The sequence below is a fragment of the Oncorhynchus masou genome, unplaced genomic scaffold (genome assembly GCF_036934945.1).
Source record: "Oncorhynchus masou masou isolate Uvic2021 unplaced genomic scaffold, UVic_Omas_1.1 unplaced_scaffold_2178, whole genome shotgun sequence".
Taxonomy (NCBI): domain Eukaryota; kingdom Metazoa; phylum Chordata; class Actinopteri; order Salmoniformes; family Salmonidae; genus Oncorhynchus; species Oncorhynchus masou.
The window spans coordinates 2,261-14,713 of NW_027008654.1; the positions used below are offsets into that span (position 1 = coordinate 2,261).

The window sequence follows — 12,453 nt, forward strand, 5'->3', positions numbered from 1 at the left end:
GTACTCATCTCATAGAGGTTAGGGAGGGGGTCTCAGTACTCATCTCAGAGAGGTTAGGGAGGGGGTCTCAGTACTCATCTCAGAGAGGTTAGGGAGGGGGTCTCAGTACTCATCTCAGAGAGGTTAGGGAGGGGTCTCAGTACTCATCTCAGAGAGAGTTAGGGAGGGGGTCTCAGTACTCATCTCAGAGAGGTTAGGGAGAGGGTCTCAGTACTCATCTCCAGAGAGGTTAGGGAGGGGTCTCAGTACTCATCTCAGAGAGGTTAGGGAGGGGGTCTCAGTACTCATCTCAGAGAGGTTAGGGAGAGGGTCTCAGTACTCATCTCAGAGAGGTTAGGGAGAGGGTCTCAGTACTCATCTCAGAGAGGTTAGGGAGGGGGTCTCAGTACTCATCTCAGAGAGGTTAGGGAGGGGGTCTCAGTACTCATCTCAGAGAGGTTAGGGAGGGGGTCTCAGTACTCATCTCAGAGAGGTTAGGGAGGGGGTCTCAGTACTCATCTCAGAGAGGTTAGGGAGGGGTCTCAGTACTCATCTCAGAGAGGTTAGGGAGGGGGTCTCAGTACTCATCTCAGAGAGGTTAGGGAGGGGGTCTCAGTACTCATCTCAGAGAGGTTAGGGAGAGGGTCTCAGTACTCATCTCAGAGAGGTTAGGGAGGGGGTCTCAGTACTCATCTCATAGAGGTTAGGGAGAGGGTCTCAGTACTCATCTCAGAGAGGTTAGGGAGAGGGTCTCAGTACTCATCTCAGAGAGAGGTTAGGGAGAGGGTCTCAGTACTCATCTCAGAGAGAAGGTCTCAGTATTCATCTCAGAGAGGTTAGGGAGGGGGTCTCAGTACTCATCTCAGAGAGGTTATGGAGGGGGTCTCAGTACTCATCTCAGAGAGAGGTTAGGGAGAGGGTCTCAGTACTCATCTCAGAGAGGTTAGGGAGAGGGTTTCAGTACTCATCTCAGAGAGGTTAGGGAGAGGGTCTCAGTACTCATCTCAGAGAGGTTAGGGAGAGGGTCTCAGTACTCATCTCAGAGAGGTTAGGGAGAGGGTCTCAGTACTCATCTCAGAGAGGTTAGGGAGAGGGTCTCAGTACTCATCTCAGAGAGGTTAGGGAGAGGGTCTCAGTACTCATCTCAGAGAGGTTAGGGAGAGGGTCTCAGTACTCATCTCAGAGAGAGGTTAGGGAGAGGGTCTCAGTACTCATCTCATAGAGGTTAGGGAGGGGGTCTCAGTACTCATCTCAGAGAGGTTAGGGAGGGGGTCTCAGTACTCATCTCAGAGAGGTTAGGGAGGGGTCTCAGTACTCATCTCAGAGAGGTTAGGGAGGGGGTCTCAGTACTCATCTCAGAGAGAGGTTAGGGAGGGGGTCTCAGTACTCATCTCAGAGAGGTTAGGGAGAGGGTCTCAGTACTCATCTCAGAGAGAGGTTAGGGAGAGGGTCTCAGTACTCATCTCAGAGAGAAGGTCTCAGTACTCATCTCAGAGAGGTTAGGGAGGGGGTCTCAGTACTCATCTCAGAGAGGTTAGGGAGAGGGTCTCAGTACTCATCTCAGAGAGGTTAGGGAGAGGGTCTCAGTACTCATCTCAGAGAGAGGTTAGGGAGAGGGTCTCAGTACTCATCTCATAGAGGTTAGGGAGGGGGTCTCAGTACTCATCTCAGAGAGGTTAGGGAGGGGGTCTCAGTACTCATCTCAGAGAGGTTAGGGAGGGGGTCTCAGTACTCATCTCAGAGAGGTTAGGGAGGGGGTCTCAGTACTCATCTCAGAGAGAGGTTAGGGAGGGGGTCTCAGTACTCATCTCAGAGAGGTTAGGAGAGGGTCTCAGTACTCATCTCAGAGAGAGGTTAGGGAGAGGGTCTCAGTACTCATCTCAGAGAGAAGGTCTCAGTACTCATCTCAGAGAGGTTAGGGAGGGGGTCTCAGTACTCATCTCAGAGAGGTTAGGGAGAGGGTCTCAGTACTCATCTCAGAGAGAGGTTAGGGAGGGGGTCTCAGTACTCATCTCAGAGAGGGTCTCAGTAAGGGCTTTAATTTTTTTTTTTTTATTAATCATTGGTAGCACTGGTGCTCCCTACTTTAAACAATTAGGAGCACCACATGAAATTTAATTAGCCTGACGTCTGGAGGTATCCTCAGTAATTAGCCTGACGTCTGGAGGTATCCTCAGTAATTAGCCTGACGTCTGGAGGTATCCTCAGTAATTAGCCTGACGTCTGGAGGTATCCTCAGTAATTAGCCTGACGTCTGGAGGTATCCTCAGTAATTAGCCTGACGTCTGGAGGTATCCTCAGTAATTAGCCTGACGTCTGGAGGTATCCTCAGTAATTAGCCTGACGTCTGGAGGTATCCTCAGTAATTAGCCTGACGTCTGCAGGTATCCACAGTAATTAGCCTGACGTCTGGAGGTATCCTCAGTAATTAGCCTGACGTCTGCAGGTATCCTCAGTAATTAGCCTCACTTCCGGAGGTATACTCATCTCAGAGAGAGGTTAGGGAGAAGGTCACAGTACTCATCTCAGAGAGGTTAGGGAGAGGGTTTTGGGTTAACTCCTGGGTACTGGTTCAGTAAGTACGTCCAAAATGGCACCCTATTCCCTATATAGTGGACAACCCATAGAGCTCTGGTCTAAAGTTGTGCACTATGTAGGGTATAGGATACCATTTGATACGCAAGATAGTCAGTACACATCTCTCAATGACGTAACAGTCAGTGCCTGGGCTAGCTGCTGGGTACTGGTGGGACCCCAGGGGTTAAAGGTGACTGTTCTGTTCCTGGTGACCATGAGGAATCCGTTGGTGCCGAATCGTCCTGGGACGTCCCCCACATCCAGCCATACGAAAGCTGCTACGGCAGAGGACTGCAGGGTCACGGTGTATCCTCCCATCTCGTCCTGCTGCACCTCGGCCTGAGAGGAGAGAGAGAGGTCACTATGGAAGTCATACTGACCATTCAGAGAGAGAGAGAGAGAGAGAGAGAGAGAGAGAGAGAGAGAGAGAGAGAGAGAGAGAGAGAGAGAGAGAGAGAGAGAGAGAGAGGTCACTATGGAAGTCATACTGACCACCCAGAGAGAGAGAGAGAGAGAGAGGTCACTATGGAAGTCATACTGACCACCCAGAGAGAGAGAGAGAGAGAGAGAGAGAGAGAGAGAGAGAGGTCACTATGGAAGTCATACTGACCACCCAGAGAGAGAGAGAGAGAGAGAGAGAGAGAGAGAGAGAGAGAGAGAGAGAGAGAGAGAGAGGTCACTATGGAAGTCAAACTGACCACCCAGAGAGAGAGAGAGAGAGAGAGAGAGAGAGAGAGAGAGAGAGAGAGAGAGAAGAGAAGTCACTATGGAAGTCATACTGACCACCCAGAGAGAGAGAGAGAGAGAGAGAGAGAGAGAGAGAGAGAGAGATCACTATGGAAGTCATACTGACCACCCAGAGAGAGAGAGAGAGAGAGAGAGAGAGAGAGAGAGAGAGAGAGAGAGAGGTCACTATGGAAGTCATACTGACCACCCAGAGAGAGAGAGAGAGAGAGAGAGAGAGAGAGAGAGAGAGAGAGAAGTCACTATGTAAGTCATACTGACCACCCAGAGAGAGAGAGAGAGAGAGAGAGAGAGAGAGAGAGAGAGAGGTCTCTATGGAAGTCATTCTGACCATCCAGAGAGAGAGAGAGAGAGAGAGAGAGAGAGAGAGAGAGAGAGACAGAGAGAGAGAGAGAGAGAGAGAGAGGGTCACTATGGAAGTCATACTGACCACCCAGAGAGAGAGAGAGAGAGAGAGAGAGAGAGAGAGAGAGGTCACTATGGAAGTCATTCTGACCATCCAGAGAGAGAGAGAGAGAGAGAGAGAGAGAGAGAGAGAGAGAGAGAGAGAGAGAGAGAGGTCACTATGGAAGTCAGGGGGCTGAAAATAGAGCATTCCTGGTCCATTACTAATAATACCCTATTCATAATGTGTTATAAACACACATATAACACCGTGTGAACTATGCATAATGCATTATGATGCACAACCAATAACAAGCTGTATATGAACCCAGACTACCCTAAGAGCATATACATTAGTCCTCCTGCCATCCCAGAGAGACAGGTCAATAACAAGCTGTATATGAACCCAGACTACCCTAAGAGCATATACATTAGTCCTCATGCCGTCCCAGAGAGACAGGTCAATAACAAGCTGTATATGAACCCAGACTTCCCTATGAGCATATACATTAGTCCTCATGCCGTCCCAGAGAGACAGGGAGGTTGAAACATAGCACTCATTATCTATTCAATAACATACCTTAAGGGAACATTTCGACAATCACCGTATAGTTAGTGAGAAAGTCCCTATTGGAACTGTACGGTCCCTTACTAGACGTCCGAAAACATTTTAGAAATTCGGGGACGGCGTCGGGCCGAGCGGTAGGGCCAGACCTACCGGGAAGTCATCAAATGAACTTTGTCGGACATTCGGTTTTCGTTTAATAAAATAAACAAATTTTAGCCCATTTTTGCGCAATGCCGAAATATCCCACAAGAGGGCATAAGCAATCATATTGCTATTGGACAAAACATCACGAATCACGACGTGCCATATCTCGGAAACCGAAAATATTTCAAGCCGAAACTTGGTGAGCGTAGGTTTGGCATTATGGGAAGATGGCCCCGAACAAGATGGCGTCTAGGCCTCAACGGTTTTTGAGTTATGGCCATATTTCTGGGATTAAAGGTCCAAAATGAAAATAGAGAAAAGATTTTTTTCACTTCACGTCAAAGTCAAGGAGCCTCCGGTGTCAATAAAAAAAATCGGCCATTTATCTATCGTCATTTACGAGAAATCGTACGTTGACCAGATCGTGATGTTCAGATATAGGTGTTTTTTTTTTTTTCAACGGTTACAGATCCAGTTGCAGGGTGTTCATACGAGTATTTTTAAAATGTGCTGCGGAGCTCTGCGACATTTCTGTGATTTTCTATGATTTTCTGAAATAACACACACTCACTAAACCCTCCGTAAATAACTCAGTTCTTAACGTAAAGACTTAAAACTCAGGATTCTGTAAAGGCATACCCCAATGAGGATATGAGTTTATTTATAGCTTCCTGTGCCAACCGGAAGTGCCATAATTGGTGTCTCAGGGGCTGTTTGGAAGGGTTAAAAAAATCAGATCTGTCCAAAACTTCATATGTGTGATTAGACAACCCCCATGAACTGTAAATCAGTCATTTTTCCCAACAGATGTCAAAGAAAAGCTCTCACACACACACACACAGCAAGGATGGAGTGACAAAGCGTGGTGTTTAAAGACACAGAGAGCAGGCAATGGCATAAACATAATCCCAAGGCAGGGCCGAGTCCAACGAGGTGCCCCGCTTGACCGTAGCTCACTCGGTCTGAGCGCAGCGACCATGAGAAAAATAGGCCCACAATGAAGCCTGCACCACAATGTCATTTGATTTTGGGTGACAGCGGCGGAACCGTTAGGTTTAGAAGGACAATTAAAACACAGGACTGTTCCTAAGGTCCTCCCGATCTGTGCAAGCCTAACCTTGACTGTGTGGCATTAACCTTTCACAGTTAAAAGAAGGTGTTTACATAAAAACAGTGTGCATTGACTTCTCTCCCCATAGGAATACATTGCCTGCTCCCCTAAATACAACCTGGGGTCTTTATGGGTTATGAATGCTGTATGAACCTGTCTTCTATGACATTCCATCAGACCACTATGAGGTCTACCTGTGTCGATTCTAAGCTTCCTGGAGCAACCGGAAGTGGTTAAATTGACCCAAAAGGTATTTGGATGTACATCACCTCGAAAGGTGCCGAGGCCTCTGCATTATTCAACCCTGTGTAGATCAGTCAATTCTCAACTTAAAGACTTAAAACTCAGGATTCCCTAGGTTTCTATGTCAGTCAAGACATGTGTGTATTTATAGCTTCCTGTGCCAACCGGAAGTGCCATAATTGGTGACTCAGGGGCTGTTTGGAAGGGTTAAAAAAATCAGATCTGTCCAAAACTTCATATGTGTGATTAGACAACCCCATGAACTGTAAATCAGTCATTTTTCCCAACAGATGTCAAAGAAAAGCTCTCACACACACACACAGCAAGGATGGAGTGACAAAGCGTGGTGTTTAAAGACACAGAGAGCAGGCAATGGCATAAACATAATCCCAAGGCCGTGCCGAGTCCAACGAGGTGCCCCTCTTGACCGTAGCTCGCTCGGTCTGAGCGCAGCGACCATGAGAAAAATAGGCCCACAATGATGCCTGCACCACAATGTCATTGGATTTTGGGTGACAGCGGCGGAACCGTTAGGTTTAGAAGGACAATTCAAACACAGGACTGTTCCTAAGGTCCTCCCGATCTGTGCAAGCCTAACCTTGACTGTGTGGCATTAACCTTTCACAGTTAAAAGAAGGTGTTTACAAAAAAACAGTGTGCATTGACTTCTCTCCCCATAGGAATACATTGCCTGCTCCCCTAAATACAACCTGGGGTCTTTATGGGTTATGAATGCTGTATGAACCTGTCTTCTATGACATTCCATCAGACCACTATGAGGTCTACCTGTGTCGATTCTAAGCTTCCTGGAGCAACCGGAAGTGGTTAAATTGACCCAAAAGGTATTTGGATGTACATCACCTCGAAAGGTGCCGAGGCCTCTGCATTATTCAACCCTGTGTAGATCAGTCAATTCTCAACTTAAAGACTTAAAACTCAGGATTCCCTAGGTTTCTATGTCAGTCAAGACATGTGTGTATTTATAGCTTCCTGTGCCAACCGGAAGTGCCATAATTGGTGACTCAGGGGCTGTTTGGAAGGGTTAAAAAATCAGATCTGTCCAAAACTTCATATGTGTGATTAGACAACCCCCATGAACTGTAAATCAGTCATTTTTCCCATAAAAATTCAAAGGAAAAATAAATCACACAGATACACAACTTGGATGGAGGGACGTATTGGGGTGTGTAGAGACTGACAGTGCCTCCAATAGTTAGCTTTGTTCGAGCTAAAAAAGAACCGTCAGACCTAGAGTTCCGAAACTTTAGAATCCTGTTCTAGACCTCAGGTAGATAGTGCGTGGTGAGTTACGGCGCTCTAGGAGGTTCTCGGACCGAGAAACAGCTTCGAACATTTGCAATGACTTCAATTCATTTTGACCATTACGAAAATGGCGACATTTAGAAATGTCCCAGAGACACAAGACTAGGTGCATTGTGACCGTCTCGGCCCATAGAGACAGAACCCAACATCTCGGTCCGATAGCTCATTCAAGGACCCCGTAGCAAGGCATTGAAAAAAGTGGATTTTCAGCACCAATTAGGCTTTTACTCGGACACCAAATGACCTATCGGGCCGAAACTCGGGATTCGGGGTCGCCTCACATAGGACTACACATAATGTCCGAACTGGCCCCGCAGCTAGAAAGTAACTATGTGTTTTATGGTTTTTTAATGTTTTGTACCGAAGGCCTTGTGAATTTTGGGCCAGCTCTGAAGTATGTTATACTTGGCTCCTAAATGAGTTGGGAAAAGTGGGTTTGGTGTCAGTTTGTATCAGTTTGGTGTCAGAATGATATCAAATTGACTGATGGACGGTGACTTGCAGGTGACTCTTGTCCATTAGCAATATGTTTAAGCGGTGAGGTACCATCACCAAAAGCGACATTCTGAAATCAACCCAAACGAGCGATGGAGAGGTACCAGTATCACTGCCCAGACATCCCTATGTCATCGGGCCAGTCAATTTGGCATTCCTGCATGATTTTTATGGCATGACAAATTGGTAATGGTGACTGCCCAGTTAACCATATGGCAAATGCACAGTGACTTTGAAAGAGTGAGAAAAATCACCAAATGGACATTCTGAAATCAGCCCAAACGAGCGATGGAGAGGTACCAGTATCACTGCCCAGCCATCCCGAGGTCATCGGGCCAGTCAATTTGGCATTCCTGCAAAAATTTTCAGTGACTTTGCAAAAGTAAGGAACATTTGCAATATGTTTTAACAGTGAGGTACCATCACCAAAAGCGACATTCTGAAATCAACCCAAACGAGCCATGGAGAGGTACCAGTATCACTGCCCAGCCATCCCGAGGTCATCGGGCCAGTCAATTTGGCATTCCTGCAAAAATTTTCAGTGACTTTGCAAAAGTAAGGAACATTTGCAATATGTTTTAACAGTGAGGTACCATCACCAAAAGCGACATTCTGAAATCAACCCAAACGAGCCATGGAGAGGTACCAGTATCACTGCCAAGCCATCCCGAGGTCATCGGGCCAGTCAATTTGGCATTCCTGCAAAAATTTTCAGTGACTTTGCAAAAGTAAGGAACATTTGCAATATGTTTTAACAGTGAGGTACCATCACCAAAAGCGACATTCTGAAATCAACCCAAACGAGCCATGGAGAGGTACCAGTATCACTGCCCAGACATCCCTATGTCATCGGGCCAGTCAATTTGGCATTCCTGCATGATTTTTATGGCATGACAAATTGGTGATGGTGACTGCCCAGTTAACCATATGGCAAATGCACAGTGACTTTGCAAAAGTGAGAAAACATGACCAAATGGACATTCTGAAATCAACCCAAACGAGCCATGGAGAGGTACCAGTATCACTGCCCAGCCATCCCGAGGTCATCGGGCCAGTCAATTTGGCATTCCTGCAAAAATTTTCAGTGACTTTGCAAAAGTAAGGAACATTTGCAATATGTTTTAACAGTGAGGTACCATCACCAAAAGCGACATTCTGAAATCAACCCAAACGAGCCATGGAGAGGTACCAGTATCACTGCCCAGCCATCCCGAGGTCATCGGGCCAGTCAATTGGCATTCCTGCAAAAATTTTCAGTGACTTTGCAAAAGTAAGGAACATTTGCAATATGTTTTAACAGTGAGGTACCATCACCAAAAGCGACATTCTGAAATCAACCCAAACGAGCCATGGAGAGGTACCAGTATCACTGCCCAGCCATCCCGAGGTCATCGGGCCAGTCAATTTGGCATTCCTGCAAAATTTTCAGTGACTTTGCAAAAGTAAGGAACATTTGCAATATGTTTTAACAGTGAGGTACCATCACCAAAAGCGACATTCTGAAATCAACCCAAACGAGCCATGGAGAGGTACCAGTATCACTGCCAAGCCATCCCGAGGTCATCGGGCCAGTCAATTTGGCATTCCTGCAAAAATTTTCAGTGACTTTGCAAAAGTAAGGAACATTTGCAATATGTTTTAACAGTGAGGTACCATCACCAAAAGCGACATTCTGAAATCAACCCAAACGAGCCATGGAGAGGTACCAGTATCACTGCCCAGACATCCCTATGTCATCGGGCCAGTCAATTTGGCATTCCTGCATGATTTTTATGGCATGACAAATTGGTGATGGTGACTGCCCAGTTAACCATATGGCAAATGCACAGTGACTTTGCAAAAGTGAGAAAACATGACCAAATGGACATTCTGAAATCAACCCTAACGAGTGATGGAGAGGTACCAGAATCACTGCCAAGCCATCCCGAGTTCATCGGGCCAGTCAATTTGGCATTCCTGCAAAAATTTTCAGTGACTTTGCAAAAGTAAGGAACATTTGCAATATGTTTTAACAGTGAGGTACCATCACCAAAAGCGACATTCTGAAATCAACCCAAACGAGCCATGGAGAGGTACCAGTATCACTGCCCAGCCATCCCGAGGTCATCGGGCCAGTCAATTTGGCATTCCTGCAAAAATTTTCAGTGACTTTGCAAAAGTAAGGAACATTTGCAATATGTTTTAACAGTGAGGTACCATCACCAAAAGCGACATTCTGAAATCAACCCAAACGAGCCATGGAGAGGTACCAGTATCACTGCCCAGACATCCCTATGTCATCGGGCCAGTCAATTTGGCATTCCTGCATGATTTTTATGGCATGACAAATTGGTGATGGTGACTGCCCAGTTAACCATATGGCAAATGCACAGTGACTTTGCAAAAGTGAGAAAACATGACCAAATGGACATGATGAAATCAACACAAACAATGGCATGACCATAGTGTCCAGACTGTGCCGAGTCCAACGAGGTGCCCCACTTGACCGTAGCTCGCTCGGTCTGAGCGCGGCGACCATGAGAAAAATAGGCCCAAGATGAAGCCTTCACCAGTACGTCATTTGATTTTGGGTGACAGCGGCGGAACCGTTAGGTTTAGAAAGACAATTCAACCACAGGACTGTTCCTAAGGTCCTCCTGATCTGTCCAAGCCTATCCTTGACCGTGTGACATTAACCCTTCACAGTCAAAAGAAGGTGTTTACATAAAAACAGTGTTCATTGACTTCTCTCCCCATAGGAATATATTGGCTGCTCCACTAAATACAACCTGGAGTCTATATGGGTTATGAATGTTGTATGAACCTGTCTTTGGTACCAGTCCATCAGACCACTATAAGGTCTACCTGTGTCGATTCTAAGCTTCCTGGACCAACCGGAAGTGGTCCAAATCGCCCTAAAAGTGTATACCCATACACTGCCTGCAATTTGATGGACATAGTGCATTGAACCCTGTGTAAATCAGTCAGTTTTCATGGTAAAGACTTAAAACTCAGGATTCTCTAATGGAATAGCCCAATGAGGATGTATGTTGAGTTACAGCTTCCTGTGCCAACCGGAAGTGCCATAATTGGTGACTCAGGGGCTGTTTGGAAGGGTTAAAAAATCAGATCTGTCCAAAACTTCATATGTGTGATTAGACAACCCCCATGAACTGTAAATCAGTCATTTTTCCCAACAGATGTCAAAGAAAAGCTCTCACACACACACAGCAAGGATGGAGTGACAAAGCGTGGTGTTTAAAGACACAGAGAGCAGGCAATGGCATAAACATAATCCCAAGGCCGTGCCGAGTCCAACGAGGTGCCCCTCTTGACCGTAGCTCGCTCGGTCTGAGCGCAGCGACCATGAGAAAAATAGGCCCACAATGATGCCTGCACCACAATGTCATTGGATTTTGGGTGACAGCGGCGGAACCGTTAGGTTTAGAAGGACAATTCAAACACAGGACTGTTCCTAAGGTCCTCCCGATCTGTCCAAGCCTATCCTTGACTGTGTGGCATTAACCTTTCACAGTTAAAAGAAGGTGTTTACAAAAAAACAGTGTGCATTGACTTCTCTCCCCATAGGAATACATTGCCTGCTCCCCTAAATACAACCTGGAGTCTATATGGGTTATGAATGCTGTATGAACCTGTCTTCTATGACATTCCATCAGACCCCTATGAGGTCTACCTGTGTCGATTCTAAGCTTCCTGGAGCAACCGGAAGTGGTTAGATTGACCCAAAAGGTATTTGGATGTACATCACCTCGAAAGGTGCCGAGGCCTCTGCATTATTCAACCCTGTGTAGATCAGTCAATTCTCAACTTAAAGACTTAAAACTCAGGATTCCCTAGGTTTCTATGTCAGTCAAGACATGTGTGTATTTATAGCTTCCTGTGCCAACCGGAAGTGCCATAATTGGTGACTCAGGGGCTGTTTGGAAGGGTTAAAAAAATCAGATCTGTCCAAAACTTCATCTGTGTGATTAGACAACCCCCATGAACTGTAAATCAGTCATTTTTCCCAACAGATGTCAAAGAAAAGCTCTCACACACACACACAGCAAGGATGGAGTGACAAAGCGTGGTGTTTAAAGACACAGAGAGCAGGCAATGGCATAAACATAATCCCAAGGCCGTGCCGAGTCCAACGAGGTGCCCCTCTTGACCGTAGCTCGCTCGGTCTGAGCGCAGCGACCATGAGAAAAATAGGCCCACAATGATGCCTGCACCACAATGTCATTGGATTTTGGGTGACAGCGGCGGAACCGTTAGGTTTAGAAGGACAATTCAAACACAGGACTGTTCCTAAGGTCCTCCCGATCCGTGCAAGCCTAACCTTGACTGTGTGGCATTAACCTTTCACAGTTAAAAGAAGGTGTTTACAAAAAAACAGTGTGCATTGACTTCTCTCCCCATAGGAATACATTGCCTGCTCCCCTAAATACAACCTGGGGTCTTTATGGGTTATGAATGCTGTATGAACCTGTCTTCTATGACATTCCATCAGACCACTATGAGGTCTACCTGTGTCGATTCTAAGCTTCCTGGAGCAACCGGAAGTGGTTAGATTGACCCAAAAGGTATTTGGATGTACATCACCTCGAAAGGTGCCGAGGCCTCTGCATTATTCAACCCTGTGTAGATCAGTCAATTCTCAACTTAAAGACTTAAAACTCAGGATTCCCTAGGTTTCTATGTCAGTCAAGACATGTGTGTATTTATAGCTTCCTGTGCCAACCGGAAGTGCCATAATTGGTGACTCAGGGGCTGTTTGGAAGGGTTAGAAAAATCAGATCTGTCCAAAACTTCATATGTGTGATTAGACAACCCCCATGAACTGTAAATCAGTCATTTTTCCCATAAAAATTCAAAGGAAAAATAAATCACACAGATACACAAC

At 46.2% G+C, this 12,453-nt stretch overlaps 1 protein-coding gene across 1 annotated transcript in view; it reads right to left on the reverse strand.

Annotated features, from left to right (window-relative positions):
• Positions 1-1,284: 1,284 nt before the first annotated feature.
• LOC135533043 (beta-mannosidase-like) overlaps positions 1,285-12,453 on the reverse strand; it is a 51,178-nt gene continuing 40,009 nt past the window's right edge. The window contains 1 exon segment of the mRNA XM_064960435.1: positions 1,285-2,895. Within this exon segment, the coding sequence (XP_064816507.1) occupies positions 2,668-2,895 (228 nt within the window). The 3' untranslated portion in view covers positions 1,285-2,667.